The 15,246-nt window shown below is 38.4% G+C and overlaps 2 protein-coding genes across 2 annotated transcripts; both read left to right on the forward strand.

Moving 5' to 3' along the window:
- The first annotated feature begins 1,242 nt into the window (after positions 1 to 1,242).
- LOC148573464 (uncharacterized) lies at positions 1,243 to 1,971 on the forward strand. Its single transcript, XM_088505782.1, has one exon. The coding sequence runs from the start codon at positions 1,243 to 1,245 to the stop codon at positions 1,969 to 1,971; it is 729 nt and encodes a 242-aa protein (XP_088361908.1).
- Positions 1,972 to 12,160: 10,189 nt separating this feature from the next.
- On the forward strand, positions 12,161 to 12,643 carry LOC148573465 (uncharacterized). The gene has a single exon (XM_088505783.1). The coding sequence runs from the start codon at positions 12,161 to 12,163 to the stop codon at positions 12,641 to 12,643; it is 483 nt and encodes a 160-aa protein (XP_088361909.1).
- The last annotated feature ends 2,603 nt before the right edge of the window (positions 12,644 to 15,246 follow it).

Consider the following 15,246-nt stretch of genomic DNA (forward strand, 5'->3'; position numbering starts at 1 on the left):
AAACAAGTGATCCTTCACCATTTCAACTTCATATAGTCAAATATACCATTAAACTTCAATATTTTAGAGGAAAACATAACAGATGACACAATTTCACAACATAAGCATCAAGCATACAATCTTATCCGATAAACATACCAGATTTTATCGAGTCATAGGGACTAAGATCCTTCATCACAATTCAATTTTATAAGGCCACATATATCATTACATTTCAAATTTATTGGATAGAAAAATCCAACTATATCATACATCACCACAATTTGATTTTGCAAAGTAATATAAGTCAAACATATTACTCTTCCACACATTTCATTCTTCTAGGCTCACGTGAATAATGAACATTATCCCACAATTTTACTATCAACAAATTATTACACAGCTTTTTTCAAGGGACAAAATTTTAATTTGATCCAATATCACAAATTGATAATGAACTCAATCACTCAATTTTTTCTGTTTATATATAACATCTTTCAATTCTTGAGCAGCAGCTTATATATGCAAAGTTACTTGTAGTGAGAAAAGCCAGATTTCACTATTTAATGTTCTAATAAATATCAAAACATGAACAATAACACATTAGAGAATAAAAACTCTATTTTTCAGCCAAAAGATCACTCACCACATTTCAACCACATTGGAGACAAAAGATCCTTCACCACAAAAGAATGAAAAATTTAATTTGACATTCCTCTATGCTTAATTCTATTTCTAATGTTGTTTCGACAAAATTGAATTAATTTAGTATTTCGAAAAAATTTAAATATTTTTTAAATTTACGTAATTTATAAGGTTATTAATTTTTAAATTGTATTTAATTTTATCGGCAAATAATAGGATTGATACTATTTATGGCAAAACTAAAAAAAACATTCCTAATTTAACAAATTCCTATATTCCTAATGAACAACGAACGTTTAATTAGTATTCCTATATACGGGAATGGATCATCTCAATTGTTTAAAAAAATTGAGAGAGTAAAGTATGATCTCTAACCTTTCATTGCACTCTCTCTCATATTTTTTCTTGGTCCTACTTATAAAATTAATGGTGAGAGATCACACTTTACTCCCTCAATTATTAAAAAAAATTTAGAGGATCTATCTCCTCCTATATACCACATGCTCACATTCTTTTATGGTTGAGTGGAGACCACAAGATAACAACGAAAACTCAAATTGATTAGAGTTGTTAAATCCTATTCAGCACCCAAAATTGTTTAGAGTTGTGTCAACATATATGATTCATAGACCATGTGGTAGAGCTTTCTCGAAATCTCCCTGCATGAAAGATGGGTACTGTACCAAATATTATCCCAAAATATTTAGTAGCACCACAGTTATCGATGATAGTAGATACTCATCATACAGAAGACGAGACCTAGGAGTAGTTACTAAGAAGAAGGGAGTCCATATGAATAATAGAAATGTGGTTCCATACAATGCATATTTGCTGATGTCTTATCAAGTGTATGTTAATGTAGAGTACTGCAACAAGTCAAATGCTATCAAATATTTGTTCAAATACGTGAATAAAGGTCCAAACAGGATAGCAGTTGGAGTTTCAAAGGAAGCTTCAAGTGGAAAGGATGCTCAGATTATTGATGAGATCAAACCATTTTATGATTGCAGGTATTTGTCTGCATGTGAGGTTGTGTGGAGAACTTTAGCTTATGATATTTATCAGAGGTGGCCTTCAATGATGAGATTAACCTTTCATTTGCCTGGAGAAAAAAATATCATCTTTAAAGATGATGACGATCTTGAGGAAATCATGGAAGAAGAGGAAGGAAAATGTACGATGTTCTTAGCATGGATGGAGGCCAACAAAGAATTCGAAGTAGGTCAAACTTTGACGTATGTTGAGTTTCCAAATCAATTTGTTTATGATAGAGAAGTAAGGGAATGGCATCCATATAAAAAAAGGTATTATATCGAAAGGTTAAACTGTTCCACCGGGTACAAGTGATATATACTATATGAGAATTTTGTTATCTATTCAGAGAGGTTGCACAACATATGAGTCCATTAAGACAATTAATGGGATTACATATTCTAGCTTCTAAGATGCTTGCTATTCCATGGAAACTAAGGGAATTCATTACAGCTATTAATAAGGTAGCTAAACTTGCATCTGGTCATCAATTGAGAAAACTATTTGTGATGCTACTGATATCTGTAACACCCTACCACACAGAGCTTTACACATAGGATGTAAAACAGAGGTGGCGAGGCACTACGACTTCTAAAATTAAAATACATACATATAATAGTAGAAAGAATATAATAAACTAGGAGCCTTGGAAAATGGGTAAAACAAAATCACGAAACGAAAAGCGCAATGCTCCGGAAATGGAATAACTTGCGTGTGAAGAGAACTATAACTATTAAACATAGGATAATAAAAGTAGGAATAAAGAGCCAAGGATACAAAATAACAAGCTCCTAACTCAGCCCGCGAAGTCAAGGCTGGCCGGAGAATATTTACACATATATACATGCATAACCAAAACACAGATGTACATAAACAAAATCTTGCCTCTCCATAAACCTCTAAGAGGATCAAAAGAGCAAGATATGTGGAGAGAAAGTTAAGTACATATATATACATCGTTGTACAACAAAATAACCCAGTAACCACTTCGCAGGAGTCCAGACGCCTAACGAGATGCCTCCCGACCTGTATCTGAAAAACAACAACATAGTATGGGGTGAGAACCAGAGGTTCTCAGTATGGTAAATCTGCCATACACATAATATATAAGGTCTTGGGAATGCCAGAGGCAATCCTAGAACGTTGACACTCAGATCATAGAGCTTAAACTATTAAACAGAAGCTATACAAAGTGGTTTTCTAAGAGTATCTAAGCTTAACTTAACTTAACCTTAAAATCTATGTTCCATACTGCCATTCCTCCATACCTTCATCTCCGTTAGTATTTCACAGACAAATAAACAGATAAAAGCAAGCACAAGAAGGTTACAAATACTGTAGGTAACAAATATACATTTAGCATGACAAGTACATTTAGGCACACCCAGTTAATGCACAAACAAGTAATTCAAGTAGTATGCATATGATGCATGCCTGTCCTATGGCTGATGAGGCTCATCTGTCGGTTATCCAGCCAACCCGACAAGTCCAAAAACCTTAGACTGTCCCTCGACGTGCATCCCCAAGAGTCTATGCATAGCTTTTTCTCAAATAATCAATATTGCTCAATGGGGGTTAGCATTCCCGGGAATTTATAAGTGCCCGGTCACCCTTACGTCGTAGGGTCAACAGAGTATCGAGCTTTCAACCTAGTACACGTGGTGGCAAGCCATGGTACTTTACCCAAGGAATCTCGTATCTCAGATCATTTAATCATTCAAGCCAAGTATCATACATGATCATTCATTTGATTTATCAGGCCAAGTATCATACATGATTATCTGTAACATTTCATAATCAATTCATCACTTTTCAACTTTACTTCATCTCCAAGTTATCCCCACTTCCTAGCTTTATCTGATTGTCAGGTTTAATACTATTTTTAACTACTAAAGGAATGAAAATAGAGGTTTAGAAGTTTGAAATAAGGTTTAAAACTCCAAAAACCATGTTTGCTGAAACAGGGACCACGCGTACACGTGGCTCACGTGTGTGCGTGGGAGTGTGAAACTGCAGCTCGCGTGCGCATGGGACCGGTCGCATACACATCGTCAAAATTCTATGCCACGCGTACGTGTGGGTCACGCGTACGCGTGGACGTACGTTCTTCAAAACAAAGGATCAACCAGGGAGCTGCACAATCATGTAAATTCTCCCCTGCAACATTACATATTTCTCACCAAAATTTATGACGGGCATAACTCAATCGTTTTAAATCGTTTTTCTTCCATTCTTCGAATGACATAAACTTCACGAACCCAATTTTCATTTAAAATAAGTTGAAATCAATTTGGGGTTTCGGAAATCAAGTTATAGCCCACCAAAGTTCAGCCTAAAACCAAAGTTTTGCAAACAATTCCAAACCTCATTTTCATTCAATAATTCCATTCCTTTCATCTCTAAACCATACATTCTTCAATACAATATACCCCTTTTCTCATTATTTTAGCAATCAACACAACAACCTACCTCAAATTAACAATAATACACTTACAATATTCAAATCCATCAACCAAAACTAACCAAGAACCATAGTTGACAAAACCTAGGCTTATAACACAATTTAGCTTCCCTTATCATCACAACAACCACCATAACAAATATACCTCAAATCAATATTTATTCAAACCATCAATTAATCAACCAACACTAAGCCAAACATGTTTTTCTCACAAGATACTAACAATATATATAATGCAAGAAACCTAAACTATACCTTGGCCGATTCCTACGTAACGATCAAGGCAATTTAACACTAACCAACATAGCCCCAAAACCTCAACTAAACAACTTCCTCCAAGTTCCGGTATTCACAATTTCAAGCTCCAACTATTTATTCGCAACCTAATACACTTTCATAACACATATATACCCAATTTAATACTCAAAACTCAAATTCAGTGAAATTAAAGTGGAATTATGGTTTTCTCACCTTACCCAAGCTTCACATAAACAGGAGTGAACGTTTTCCTCAAGCTAATTGGATCTTAAAACATCAAAGAGTAAATAAATTCAATATCCCCACTTAATTTTCCAAAAATTGGGGAAGAAGAGGATGAGGGTGAATAAGCAGGTTACTGATAAACCCCAATTTTATGGTTTATATTGTGTAGAATTTGGGGAGTTTTGTTAATATTTCTCACACTTATTCACAAGAAATGCATGGTTTTGTGTTCTCTTCCTAATATTGCTCCATAATGAAAAACATGCTTATTTTGCCTTAGAATTGCTATTTTTTGATCTTCTTTTATTGTCATTCGATGCCATGATGTATTTGTTGAGTGATTTCAGAATTAATAGGGTAAGAATGGCCTAGAAGAGAGAAAGAAAGCATGCACAAAAGGAAGGAACATAAAGATTTGGATTTTGGGAACTTCAGCATCGGCGCGCACGCGCACTTCACGCGCACGCGTGGATGAAGATAGCTAGAAGCGGCGCGCAAGGATGGACGCATCCGCGCGAGTCAGAGAAATTCCACTGACGCGCACGCGCACATGGCGCGCACGCGTGGATCACAAAAGCAATCGGCGCGCACGCACACATGGCGCGCACGCGCGGAAAGCTGCATGTGACCTCATTAAAGGAAATTGTGTCTGGCGATTTCTGAGGCTCATGAGGCCCAAATTCAAGCTATTTCTGCATGGAAAAGACCCAAGGATGCTAGGGAGAAAGGGAGGATCAATCATTTTGACACTAGACACAATTTTTAGCTAGTTTTGGTTCTTTGTTCTTCTAGAGAGAGAAACCCTTATTCCTCTCTAGATCTAGCTTTAATTTGATCTTCCTTTGTTGAATTCTAAATTGGATCTTGTTAATTACTAGTTTTAATTGCTTAATTTGAATTCCTTAGTGCAATTTTGCTTAGATCTTGTGTTAGTTTTATGAATTCTTGTCAATTGTCATTTTATACCCATTTCATGAATGTTGTGAATCTTGACTTGTTGATGTTACATTGATGATTTCTATGATTAATTGTGTTGTTTGAGTGATTGTATGTTGATAATTGTTAGTGGGTATTTGTTAGTTTCAATTTAATTGTAATTTGAACATGTCTTTTGTTAATGCTTACCATGTGTTCGATGAATTGTTTACCTTGATTATGGAGTAGTTCTTTTTACTCTTGGCCTAGGCTAAGGGAATTGGGTAAACTTGAGTCATTGGGTCTAATAGATTTGATGATTTGGGAACCCTTAGTGGTCAATTTGATAGCCATTGACACTAGCCTACTACTAGGTTAATTAGTAGTGAGGATAGACCTTACGGGTTGATGTTGACCAAGCCATTTAACGTACTTCAAGTATAGAAGTAGACTTAATGAGTTTGGTTCCTCATAATTGTCAAGATATGGTTATTAGACAAGGATAGTGACCCCAATTCCCATGTCTAGCCAAGAGTTACTTTTATTATTCATATTTGAAAACCCAAAAGTCTTGATTAATTTGTCTTAGTTATAGTTAGTTGTTTAGTTTGGTGTAGAATTACATTGAATGTTATCTCATTAGTTTGGAATTGCTCATATCTTGCTTAGTTATTTGAATTAGTTTCTTGCAATTTAAGATTACTTGTTTGTTAAGATTCATAGTTTAAATTTTTGCTCATGACTCACAACCCCGGATTTCTAACCAATGTTGAAGCACATGTTTACCCATTCCTTATGAGACAACCCGAGGTTTGAATACTTCAGTTATTTTTATTGGGGTTGAACTTGTGACAACCAATTCCCTTTCTAAATTTGATACTCGAGGATTGTTGTTGGTAGAGCTATACTTGCAACGCAACTTTATTGAGAAATTCTTTACCGACGCAACCCCGAGCACCATCAGTTACCTATAAAATTGTTTTGGTAAAAACGTAGAGCTCGATGCGGTGGTCACGTGACCACAAACGGCGCGGCGATCGGAGTTCGGACGGAGGAGTTACGGCGAGTTGAATTTTGCCGTAAGGGTTCGACATTCTTCTCCTTCCCTGAAGCTTTTAGTTTTATTTCAGCTGAAATGAGGATAAAGAAAGAGCATGGGTCCTTTTAAAGGTTGGCCCGGTTGGGCCCACGGGATCGGCTTGGGCCCGGTCCAACCAGTTCGGCCTGTTCAGTCCAATCTTGGACCGATATTAGTGTTAAAATTCTCGTTTCGATGAGCTCTATCCTAATTTAATATAAAATTTGTATTTCTAATCTTCTTTATTAAAAACTAATTTATTGACTAATTATCTACTAATTTAACGGGGTTTACAATATCTAATAGCATTAGCAAACCAGAGCGTGTTTGAAATGCAACTTGGATATTATTAGCCGACGGGATACTATATGAGAGGAGAAAAGCATTGAAAAACTAAAGTATTTTACTATGTGTTTTTTTATATCAAGATTGTATTTTCTTATTACTTTTATTTTTATTAATAACATTAATGGTTTATTTTGGAATTACTTATTAAATATTTCAAAAAATTGGTAGCACGAATCCCCACACTTTTGTACTGTTGTACCAGCAAGTGGACTGGGTCGTCCAAGTAATACCTGAGCGAGTCAGGGTCGATCCTGAAAGGATTGTGGTTTGAAGTAAGCGATGGTTATCTTGCAGGTCTTAGTCAGGCAGATCAAAAGGTTGTTGGAAGAGTTGTCAAATTTGCATTAAAGGAATATTATAATATGGTGCTAATACTTTAAGGATAGAGTTGAGGATTGGAGTTGCTTTACCTTTCTGAATTAACTCTGGTACTACTGTCTTCTTTGCTTGTGAATGATCTTCTTCTATAGCAGACTGTATGTGATCGACACCATGGGCCGTGGTCATTGATCTCTTCTGCTACAGATTGAACGCCATTGGTCGTGGTCATCCAATCTGACGAAGGGTGAAGCGCTTAGCAGTTCATTCTCCTGGAGATCCTACTCAAAACGCCACAGACAAGGTCGAATCTTTCGGATCAGAGGATGCTCCTTCTTTGGATTTTAGCCTATACCACAGAGACCCTAATCTCCCCGAAAATTGGCTGAACTGGTGTCTCGAGAAGTTTCCAACGAAGTCGTGGATTAACCGTCTGAGAGATGTATAAACATAGCTGTTGGATTCACACGAACCCAAGTAGACGCGGGTGTTTGTCAGGTACGTTCATCTTAATGTGATGAAAAGAGTTAATTGTTCGATCATCCTATCCACCACGTTGAAGATCGAATATACATCTTAGAAATAGATCAAACACGGATCGAAGAAAAAACAGTAATACTTTTATTAATTCATAGGACTCAGCAGGGCTCTTTCCCTCAACCTAGGAGGTTTAGAACCTCATAGTCAAGTAAAAATACAACGTAAAATGAAAATAGGGCTGTAAAGTATAGATCATGTTCAAATGATTATGTAAAATACACTTTAAATACTAAATAGATGACTAGCAAGGGTAAAACAGTGCTAAAATCCACTTTTGGGGCCCACTTGGTGAGTGTTTGGGTTGAGCTTTGATGAGATCCACGTGCTATGATCTCTCTTAGGCATGGAACGCCAGCTAGGGGGTCCTCTCTGGGCATTTGGATGCTGGTATCTGCTCTTTGGGCGCTGGACGCCTGGAAGGGGGCAGGTAGCTGGCGTTGGTTGCCAATTTTGGGCCTTCCAATCCGAAGCAAAGTATGGACTATTATATATTGCTGGAAAGCTTTGGAAGTCAGATTTCCATAGCCATTAAGAACGCTCCATTTGGACTTCTGTAACTCCAGAAAAGCTCTTCCAAGTGGAAGGAGGTTAGATCCGGATAGCATCTACAATGCTTTCTCTGTCTCTGAATCAGACTTCTGCTCCAGCTCCTCAATTTCAGCCAGAAAATACTTAAAATTATCCAAGAACACAAAAACTCATGGTAGAATCCAAAAATGTGAATTTAACACTAAAATTAGATGAGCGAGACTTAGTAGCTTTTTGCTTCTGAATAGTTTTGGCATCTCACTATCCATTGAAACTCAGAATGGTTGGCATCTTTAGGAACTTAGAATCCAGATGATATTATTGACTCTCCTAGTTAAGCCCTTTTTTATTCTTGAACATAGCTTTCAGAGTCTTGACAGTGACCTTAAGTACCTTATTTTCTAGTATTACCACCGGATACAATAATGCCACAAACACTTTAACTGGGTGAACCTTTTCATATTGTGACTCAACTTTGCTAGTGTCCCCAGATAGAGGTGTCCAGAGTTCTTAAGCACACTCTTTTTGCTTTGGACCACGACTTTAACCGCTTAGTCTCAAGCTTTTCACTTGACACCTTCACGCCACAAGCACATGGTTAAGGACAACTTATTTGAGCCGCTTAGGCCAGGATTTATTCCTTTGGGCCCTCCTATCAATTAATGCTCAAAGCCTTGGGTCTTTTTACCCTTGCCTTTTGGTTTAAAGGGTTATTGGCTTTTTCAATCTGCCCTCCTTTTCCTACATTTTTGGGCAGTAATGGATTTTTCTGCTTTTTTTTCTTTTCGCCATTTTTTTCTTTCTTTTTCGCATGCATAATAATTTTTTTTTCTTTTGCAACATGCTTTTTCTTTTTATTTTTGCTACTTTTTCTTGCTTTAAGAATCAATTTTTGGATTTTTTAGATTATCAATAATATTTTTCCTTTTTCCTTATTCTTTCAAGAGCCAACATTCTAAAATTTCAACTTCAAATATGCACTGTTCAATCATACATTCAGAAAATAAAAGCAATTGACACCACATCAACATAATTAAACTATTCTTATTTTAAACTTAAAATTCATGCATCTCTCATTTCTTTTCAAATAAAAATCTTCTTTTAAGCAAGGTGAAAGATATATAGAATATTTTACAAATTTAAGACATCAATGCAAATGATCATGCAACTAGAACAAGAGAACAAATAAAATATAACAGAAAGGTAGAAGTAGCAGTGGCGATAGAAAATTTGGAATGGCTGCAGCGAAGTCTTGTAGGAAGCACGACGAAGCCTATTAATTTTGCCTCTTTGAAGGAAATGTTTGCAAAGAACGTCCCAAATGTCATCCCGGTTCAGAAAATGGGAGCATACAAAGTGCTTTTAACTTTTGATAGTGTTTTGCATGCTGAAGAAGCATACACTTTTAACATGAATAGTCTCCTGCAATTGTTTCACAGTGTATGAAAGTGGGAGGAGTCGGAACATAGTAAAACTCGAAGAGTGTGGCTGGAATGCTTTGGGGTTCCGCTGTACACTGGTCAATTGACACATTCAAAATGATAGGAGGTCAATGGGGTGAAGTGGTTGGATGTGATAGAGAGACGGAATTGTGTAATTCGTTTACTGTAGGACGTCTTCAGATTGATACTTGTGTAATGGATGTGATTCAAGAATGGATCCATATCACAATTGGTACAGGAGGCTTTGATGTTCTGGTGAAAGAGGTTGGACATGAGGCATATAATTTGTAGTGCACAGAAAATAGTGGGAATGAAGAGACATGTGTAGAATGGAATCATGGTAACATAAGTAAGAGCCCAGTATTAGTTATTAGGCAGAGGCAGGGGACATAAGTTATACATGAAGGAAGCCAGGATGAAGAGCTGGTGATGATGGTAGCACGAAGAAGACAAGGGCAGATTAGTAATTCTAGACTTAATTTTGAAAGAATGGGTTAATGGCAGTAAATATCACAATCGCGAAAAAATCGTAACAAATCAATCGGTTACTGGCATCATCAAGGATTGCCTAATTTTGGGGGAAGGTACATTATGAGTTATGTGGCAGATTCTGAGAAAACATTGACATGTGAGCTTAATGGGCTGGACAGGAGGTCCAATAGCGAAAAAAAAAAAAGGGGTTGCCTAAGCAAGCCTTAGGCCAGCTGTAATAAGAAGTTTGAGGAGGGGAAGCTGGCCTGGTTGGGCCCAATGCTATCAGCTACCAAGGAGGCAGCTATTGGGACTGTGGTGGAGAATCCGGGTCGGGTATCCAGCGTTTGTGCTAGGCACGGTCTCGAGCTACAGAGGGCAAAAGGAAAGAAAGCAGCGCTCAGGGGGAAGTCGTCTTCGAAGGTGATAGCGGCGCGCATGATGAGGATAGCCACAGCGAGACTTGGCTGGTCGGGGACCTACGCTGCCAATTGATTCGCGGAGGGGAGAAATGCGTCCGAACCGGTGAAGGTGCGGCTTTTGACAACAGTGGAAGTGAGATGAGTGGCGGGACAGAGATATCAGCAATTAGGGACGCTTATGGAGGTTATGGCGGTGCAGAACAACAGGTGGTGGAGGTCGGTGGAAGTGGAGAAGCAGATGTGTTCATTGAGGAGATAGACGTGATATTGAATGGTGGCCACACGAACCAGTGTCTTGTTCAAAATGGTAAGAGGGTGATCGTCAGACGTGATCACGATGGCATTAGAGAGGGTAATTTTGGCCATGAGGGTACCAAAAATGAAGCAGAAGACAGTGGCAGTTAGAGCTCAATTTTGAGGGAATAATTGCTAGAAAATGGAAGGACCTGGGAGCTGGCCAAAGAGTTAGGTGTTATGCTGTACAATGAAGAGGATGGCATTATGGCAATTCTCCAGGCATAGAACGATGAAATAGTTCGGAAAAAGAAAATGGCTAAGCAGAAGGAGAAAATGAGACAGTGCAGACCCAAACATAAAAAACAGGTGTGTAAAATTTTTTTTAATGATTGTTAGTGCTTGGAATGTTAGTGGATGGGAAGTTGAGAATGGTGAAGGACCTAAAGAAAAAATATAGCTTAAATCTATTAGGATTGATTGAGACTAAAAGCCAAGTTGTGACGAAATTTGACATTGCAAGAATATGGGGCAAGATGGTTCAGGTTGGGAATATGTAGTGAATAATTGCTATAAAGGGGAGAGGTGGTTGTGTATTAAAGGAGTAATGTTAAAGAGTAGTTTCAACTGCGCATTTATCTTGGTCTATGGTGCACATAATAAAGATGAGAAGACTCATGTTTGGGAGGAGTTGAGTTATATAGATGGGTTACGTCAGGTTCCTTGTTCTTTTCTGGGAGACTTTAACGAAATAGTACATGTGGAGGAAAGGAAAGGTGCAACTAGCTTACCTCGGTCTGCAGAAGAGTTCAAGGTTTGGATACAAGATATGCACTTAGTGGATCTGTTGCTCACTGATCGTAAGTTTACATGGTTTTGAGGACGATCTTGCAGTTATATAGATAGAGTTCTGGTTAATGTGGAGTGGCTAGAAGAGTTTCTAGAGACTCAGCTACGAGGTGGGCCAAGGGGTTTGTCAGATCATTGCGCTATAATAGTGGAGGACAAAAAGCTGAGGGGAGGTCCAAGGCCGTTCAGAAGTCTTGATTCTTGGTTTATACATGAAGGATTTCTTAGCATGGTTAAGGAGGAGTGGAGAGGTTTGGGGAAAATACAGTTCATAGATAAACTGAAGGCGCTGACAATTCCATAGGGAAGATGGCATAAGGCCAATTTTGGTGAGATGGACAAACAAATTTCAAAGTTTGAGGAAGAAATCAAGAGGATTGATGATATGGTAAGTAATCGAGTGTATGATTAAACGATGGAGGCTAGAAGAAAGACGTTGGTTACTTGTTGTGAGAGATGGTATGTAAGGAAGGAAGTACATTGGAAACAGATGTCTCAGTCCCGGCATGCGAAGGAGATAGACAAAAATACAAGATACTTTCACAATATAGCCTCAGCAAGAAGGCGGAATAATAGGATTGATACACTGGTAATAAATGGCAGACAAGTCAGGAATCAAGCAAGAATTAAGATAGCTATCAGAGAGTTCTACAAGGATTTATCTCATCAGGAAGCTTCTCCTATGATGGAATTCAGAGATAGTTTGGAGGGTAAGATAGATGAGGAAGATGCTATGACTTTAGAGGAGCTGGCGTTGACTAAGGAGATCAGAGAGGCTGTGTGGGACTGTGAGTCATCTAAAGCACCAGGTTGTGATGGGTACAACATGAATTTCATTAAGAGGTGCTGGGGTGAGATTGGGTCTGAATTCACGACAACAGTGATGGGGTTCTTCTAGACATCCAGATTACCGGCAGATGCCAGTATCACTTGGGTGGCGCTAGCACTCAAATTTATTGGTGCGAAGGAGATCAAAGATTTACGACCTATTAGTATGGTGGGGTGCGTTTACAAGGTTATCTCGAAGGTGCTAGTTAGGAAGATGAGGGCAGTGGTGCCGGGGTTAGTAGGGAAGACTCAGAGTGTATTTGTCAAGGGAAGAAAAATACATGATGGGGCACTTATTGCGTGTGAAACAGTAAACTGGCTTAAACTGAGGAAAAAAGGAGGTAGCAATAATCAAGTTAGATTTCTAGAAAGCATACGATAGAGTCAAATGGAGTTTTGTGGACATTGTATTACAAAAGATGGGGTTTAGGCATAGATGGAGAGCGTGGGTTATGGAGTGTGTGATAATTGCATCTATGTCGATTCTGATAAATGGTTCGCCATCTAAGCCATTCAAAATGGAAAGAGGTTTGAGACAAGGTGACCCGCTTTCTCCCTTCTTATTTGTACTGGTTGTGGATGTGCTGCATCGAATGGTTGGAGAGGCAATCAAGAACGGATGTATATCACCGTTGTTGGTTGGGAGAGATAGCATAGAATTGTCGCACCTGCATTTTGCTGATGATACTATTCTGTTTTGCCAACTTGAAGAGGAGACTATTAAGAATTGCAAGCGACTTCTGCGATGTTTTGAGTTGATGTCAGGGCTCAGGATTAATTTTGATGAGTCCAGTTTGACTCCAATTAATTGTGATGAGTAGTGGGTCCAGCGTATGTGCAACTTATTGGGTTGTAAGGGGGACACCCTTCCAGTTAAATACCTTAGAATCTCTATAGGAGCAAATCCGAGGTTGGTGAAGACTTGGAAGCCTATAATAGTCAAAGTGGAGGAGAAACTCAGTTTGTTGAAAGCTAAGGTGCTAAACAAAGCTGGGAAGTTGGTGCTTATCAAATCAGTTTTAAATAGTTTGCCAGGGTATTATTTGAGCTTGTTCAAGATGCCGAAAGCTGTTGCTGAGAAATTGATTTCTTTGCAGTGAAGATTCCTGTGGAGTAAGGAAGATGGTAGAAATGGTATGTCATTAGTAAGATGGGAAGTGGTGCAGGCTTCTAAGAATCTAGGCAGATTGGGAGTTGGAGATGCTATGATTCGTAACACAGCACTGTTGTTTAAGTGGTGGTGGCAGTTTGCAAAGGAAGAGTGCCCATTGTGGAAGAAGGTCGTATGTTTGTATAATAATCTAAATCCTAATGAGCTACTGTCAACTGAAGTGCTACCTATTAGAGGAGGCCCATGGAAGTATATTTGCCAGCTACAAATCACGAATCAACGTATAAGGGATAAGATGGTTACAGGTTTGTCTATGGAGATTGGTGATGGGCGACGGACTCGGTTTTGGGAGGATGTATGGTTACTTTGTGGATCTCTAAAAGATCGGTTCCGAGGCTTTTCTCTGTTTCAAACCAATGTGGATCTGTTATAGGGGATTGCGAGTTTTGGAATGGGTTAGAGTGGATTTGGAACTTCCAATGGAGGCGAGAGCTTTTCCAATGGAAGTTGGAACTCCTGAGTCAATTACATGAGGCTTTGAGATCGGTGAAATTAGTAAATAATCGAGAGGATAAAGTGGTGCGAAAATACGATAGGCAAGGTGTTTTTTCAACTAACTCATTTGTGCAGGTGCTGCAGGAAGAAATGCTTCTAGAGGAGGTAACCAGCTACAGCTTCACTAGGACCATTTGGAAAGGTTTGGTTCCACCATGAGTGGAGCTGTTTGCTTGGTTTGTTTTGATAGGCAGTGTGAATACAAAGGAGAGGCTAAGCCGGTTTGGGATTATCAGTTCGAAAGATAATGTCTGTGTTTTATATAATAAAGATTTGGAATATGTACATCACTTGTTTCTAGGCTGTGCATTTGCTTGGCAGGTGTGGAGTGCTTGGATATCAAGTTTTGACTGTCAATGGTCTTATCTGGATTCAATGAAAGAGCATTTTCTAAGTTGGACAGAGGAACCGAGGAGTAAGGAGGATCGAAAGCAGCGGTTAAGGTGCTTTTGTGCGATCGTTTGGAATATTTGAATGGAAAGTAACATGATGATTTTTCAGAATAAAAGCAAAGGTGTTGAAGAGATAATCAACATGACCGTGACTAGCGTTAAGGAGTGGACAGGTGTCGATCCCTTCTGTTGTTGATGGCTATGCCGAAGATGACATGGGAACTTTTCGTGGTTTTGTTGTGTTTATTTCTTTAAGTAGGGTAGTGGTGTTTGTCTAGCTTTGTATGCTCCACTTTATTGTGTTGAGCTTTTACTTTCAAAAAAAAGCTAATAGAGGCGGAGTTAGCATATGGCACAACTCTTACAAATTTATATACAGAACAAAAGATGACTCATGAGAAAATGTTAGTATTCGATGAGATATTCAATGCTATTATTACAGACTCGGATGGTTTTTACTTCGTTTATGGGCATAGTGGATGTGGTAAGATATTTATTTAGAATGGACTTTCTTCTGCTATTTGATCTAGAGGAAAGATTGGTTTAAATATCGCATTCAGTGGAATTGCGTCATTACTCCTACCTGGTGGCAGAACAACTCATTCTAAGTTTTTA

The sequence above is a fragment of the Arachis ipaensis genome, chromosome B2 (genome assembly GCF_059453495.1).
Source record: "Arachis ipaensis isolate K30076 ecotype BB chromosome B2, ASM5945349v1, whole genome shotgun sequence".
Lineage (NCBI taxonomy): Eukaryota > Viridiplantae > Streptophyta > Magnoliopsida > Fabales > Fabaceae > Arachis > Arachis ipaensis.

Bases quoted from the DNA above. Each gene is read 5' to 3' on its own strand.
- LOC148573464 (XM_088505782.1), top strand. From the start codon at position 1,243: ATGATTCATAGACCATGTGGTAGAGCTTTCTCGAAATCTCCCTGCATG.
- LOC148573465 (XM_088505783.1), top strand. From the start codon at position 12,161: ATGGAGGCTAGAAGAAAGACGTTGGTTACTTGTTGTGAGAGATGGTAT.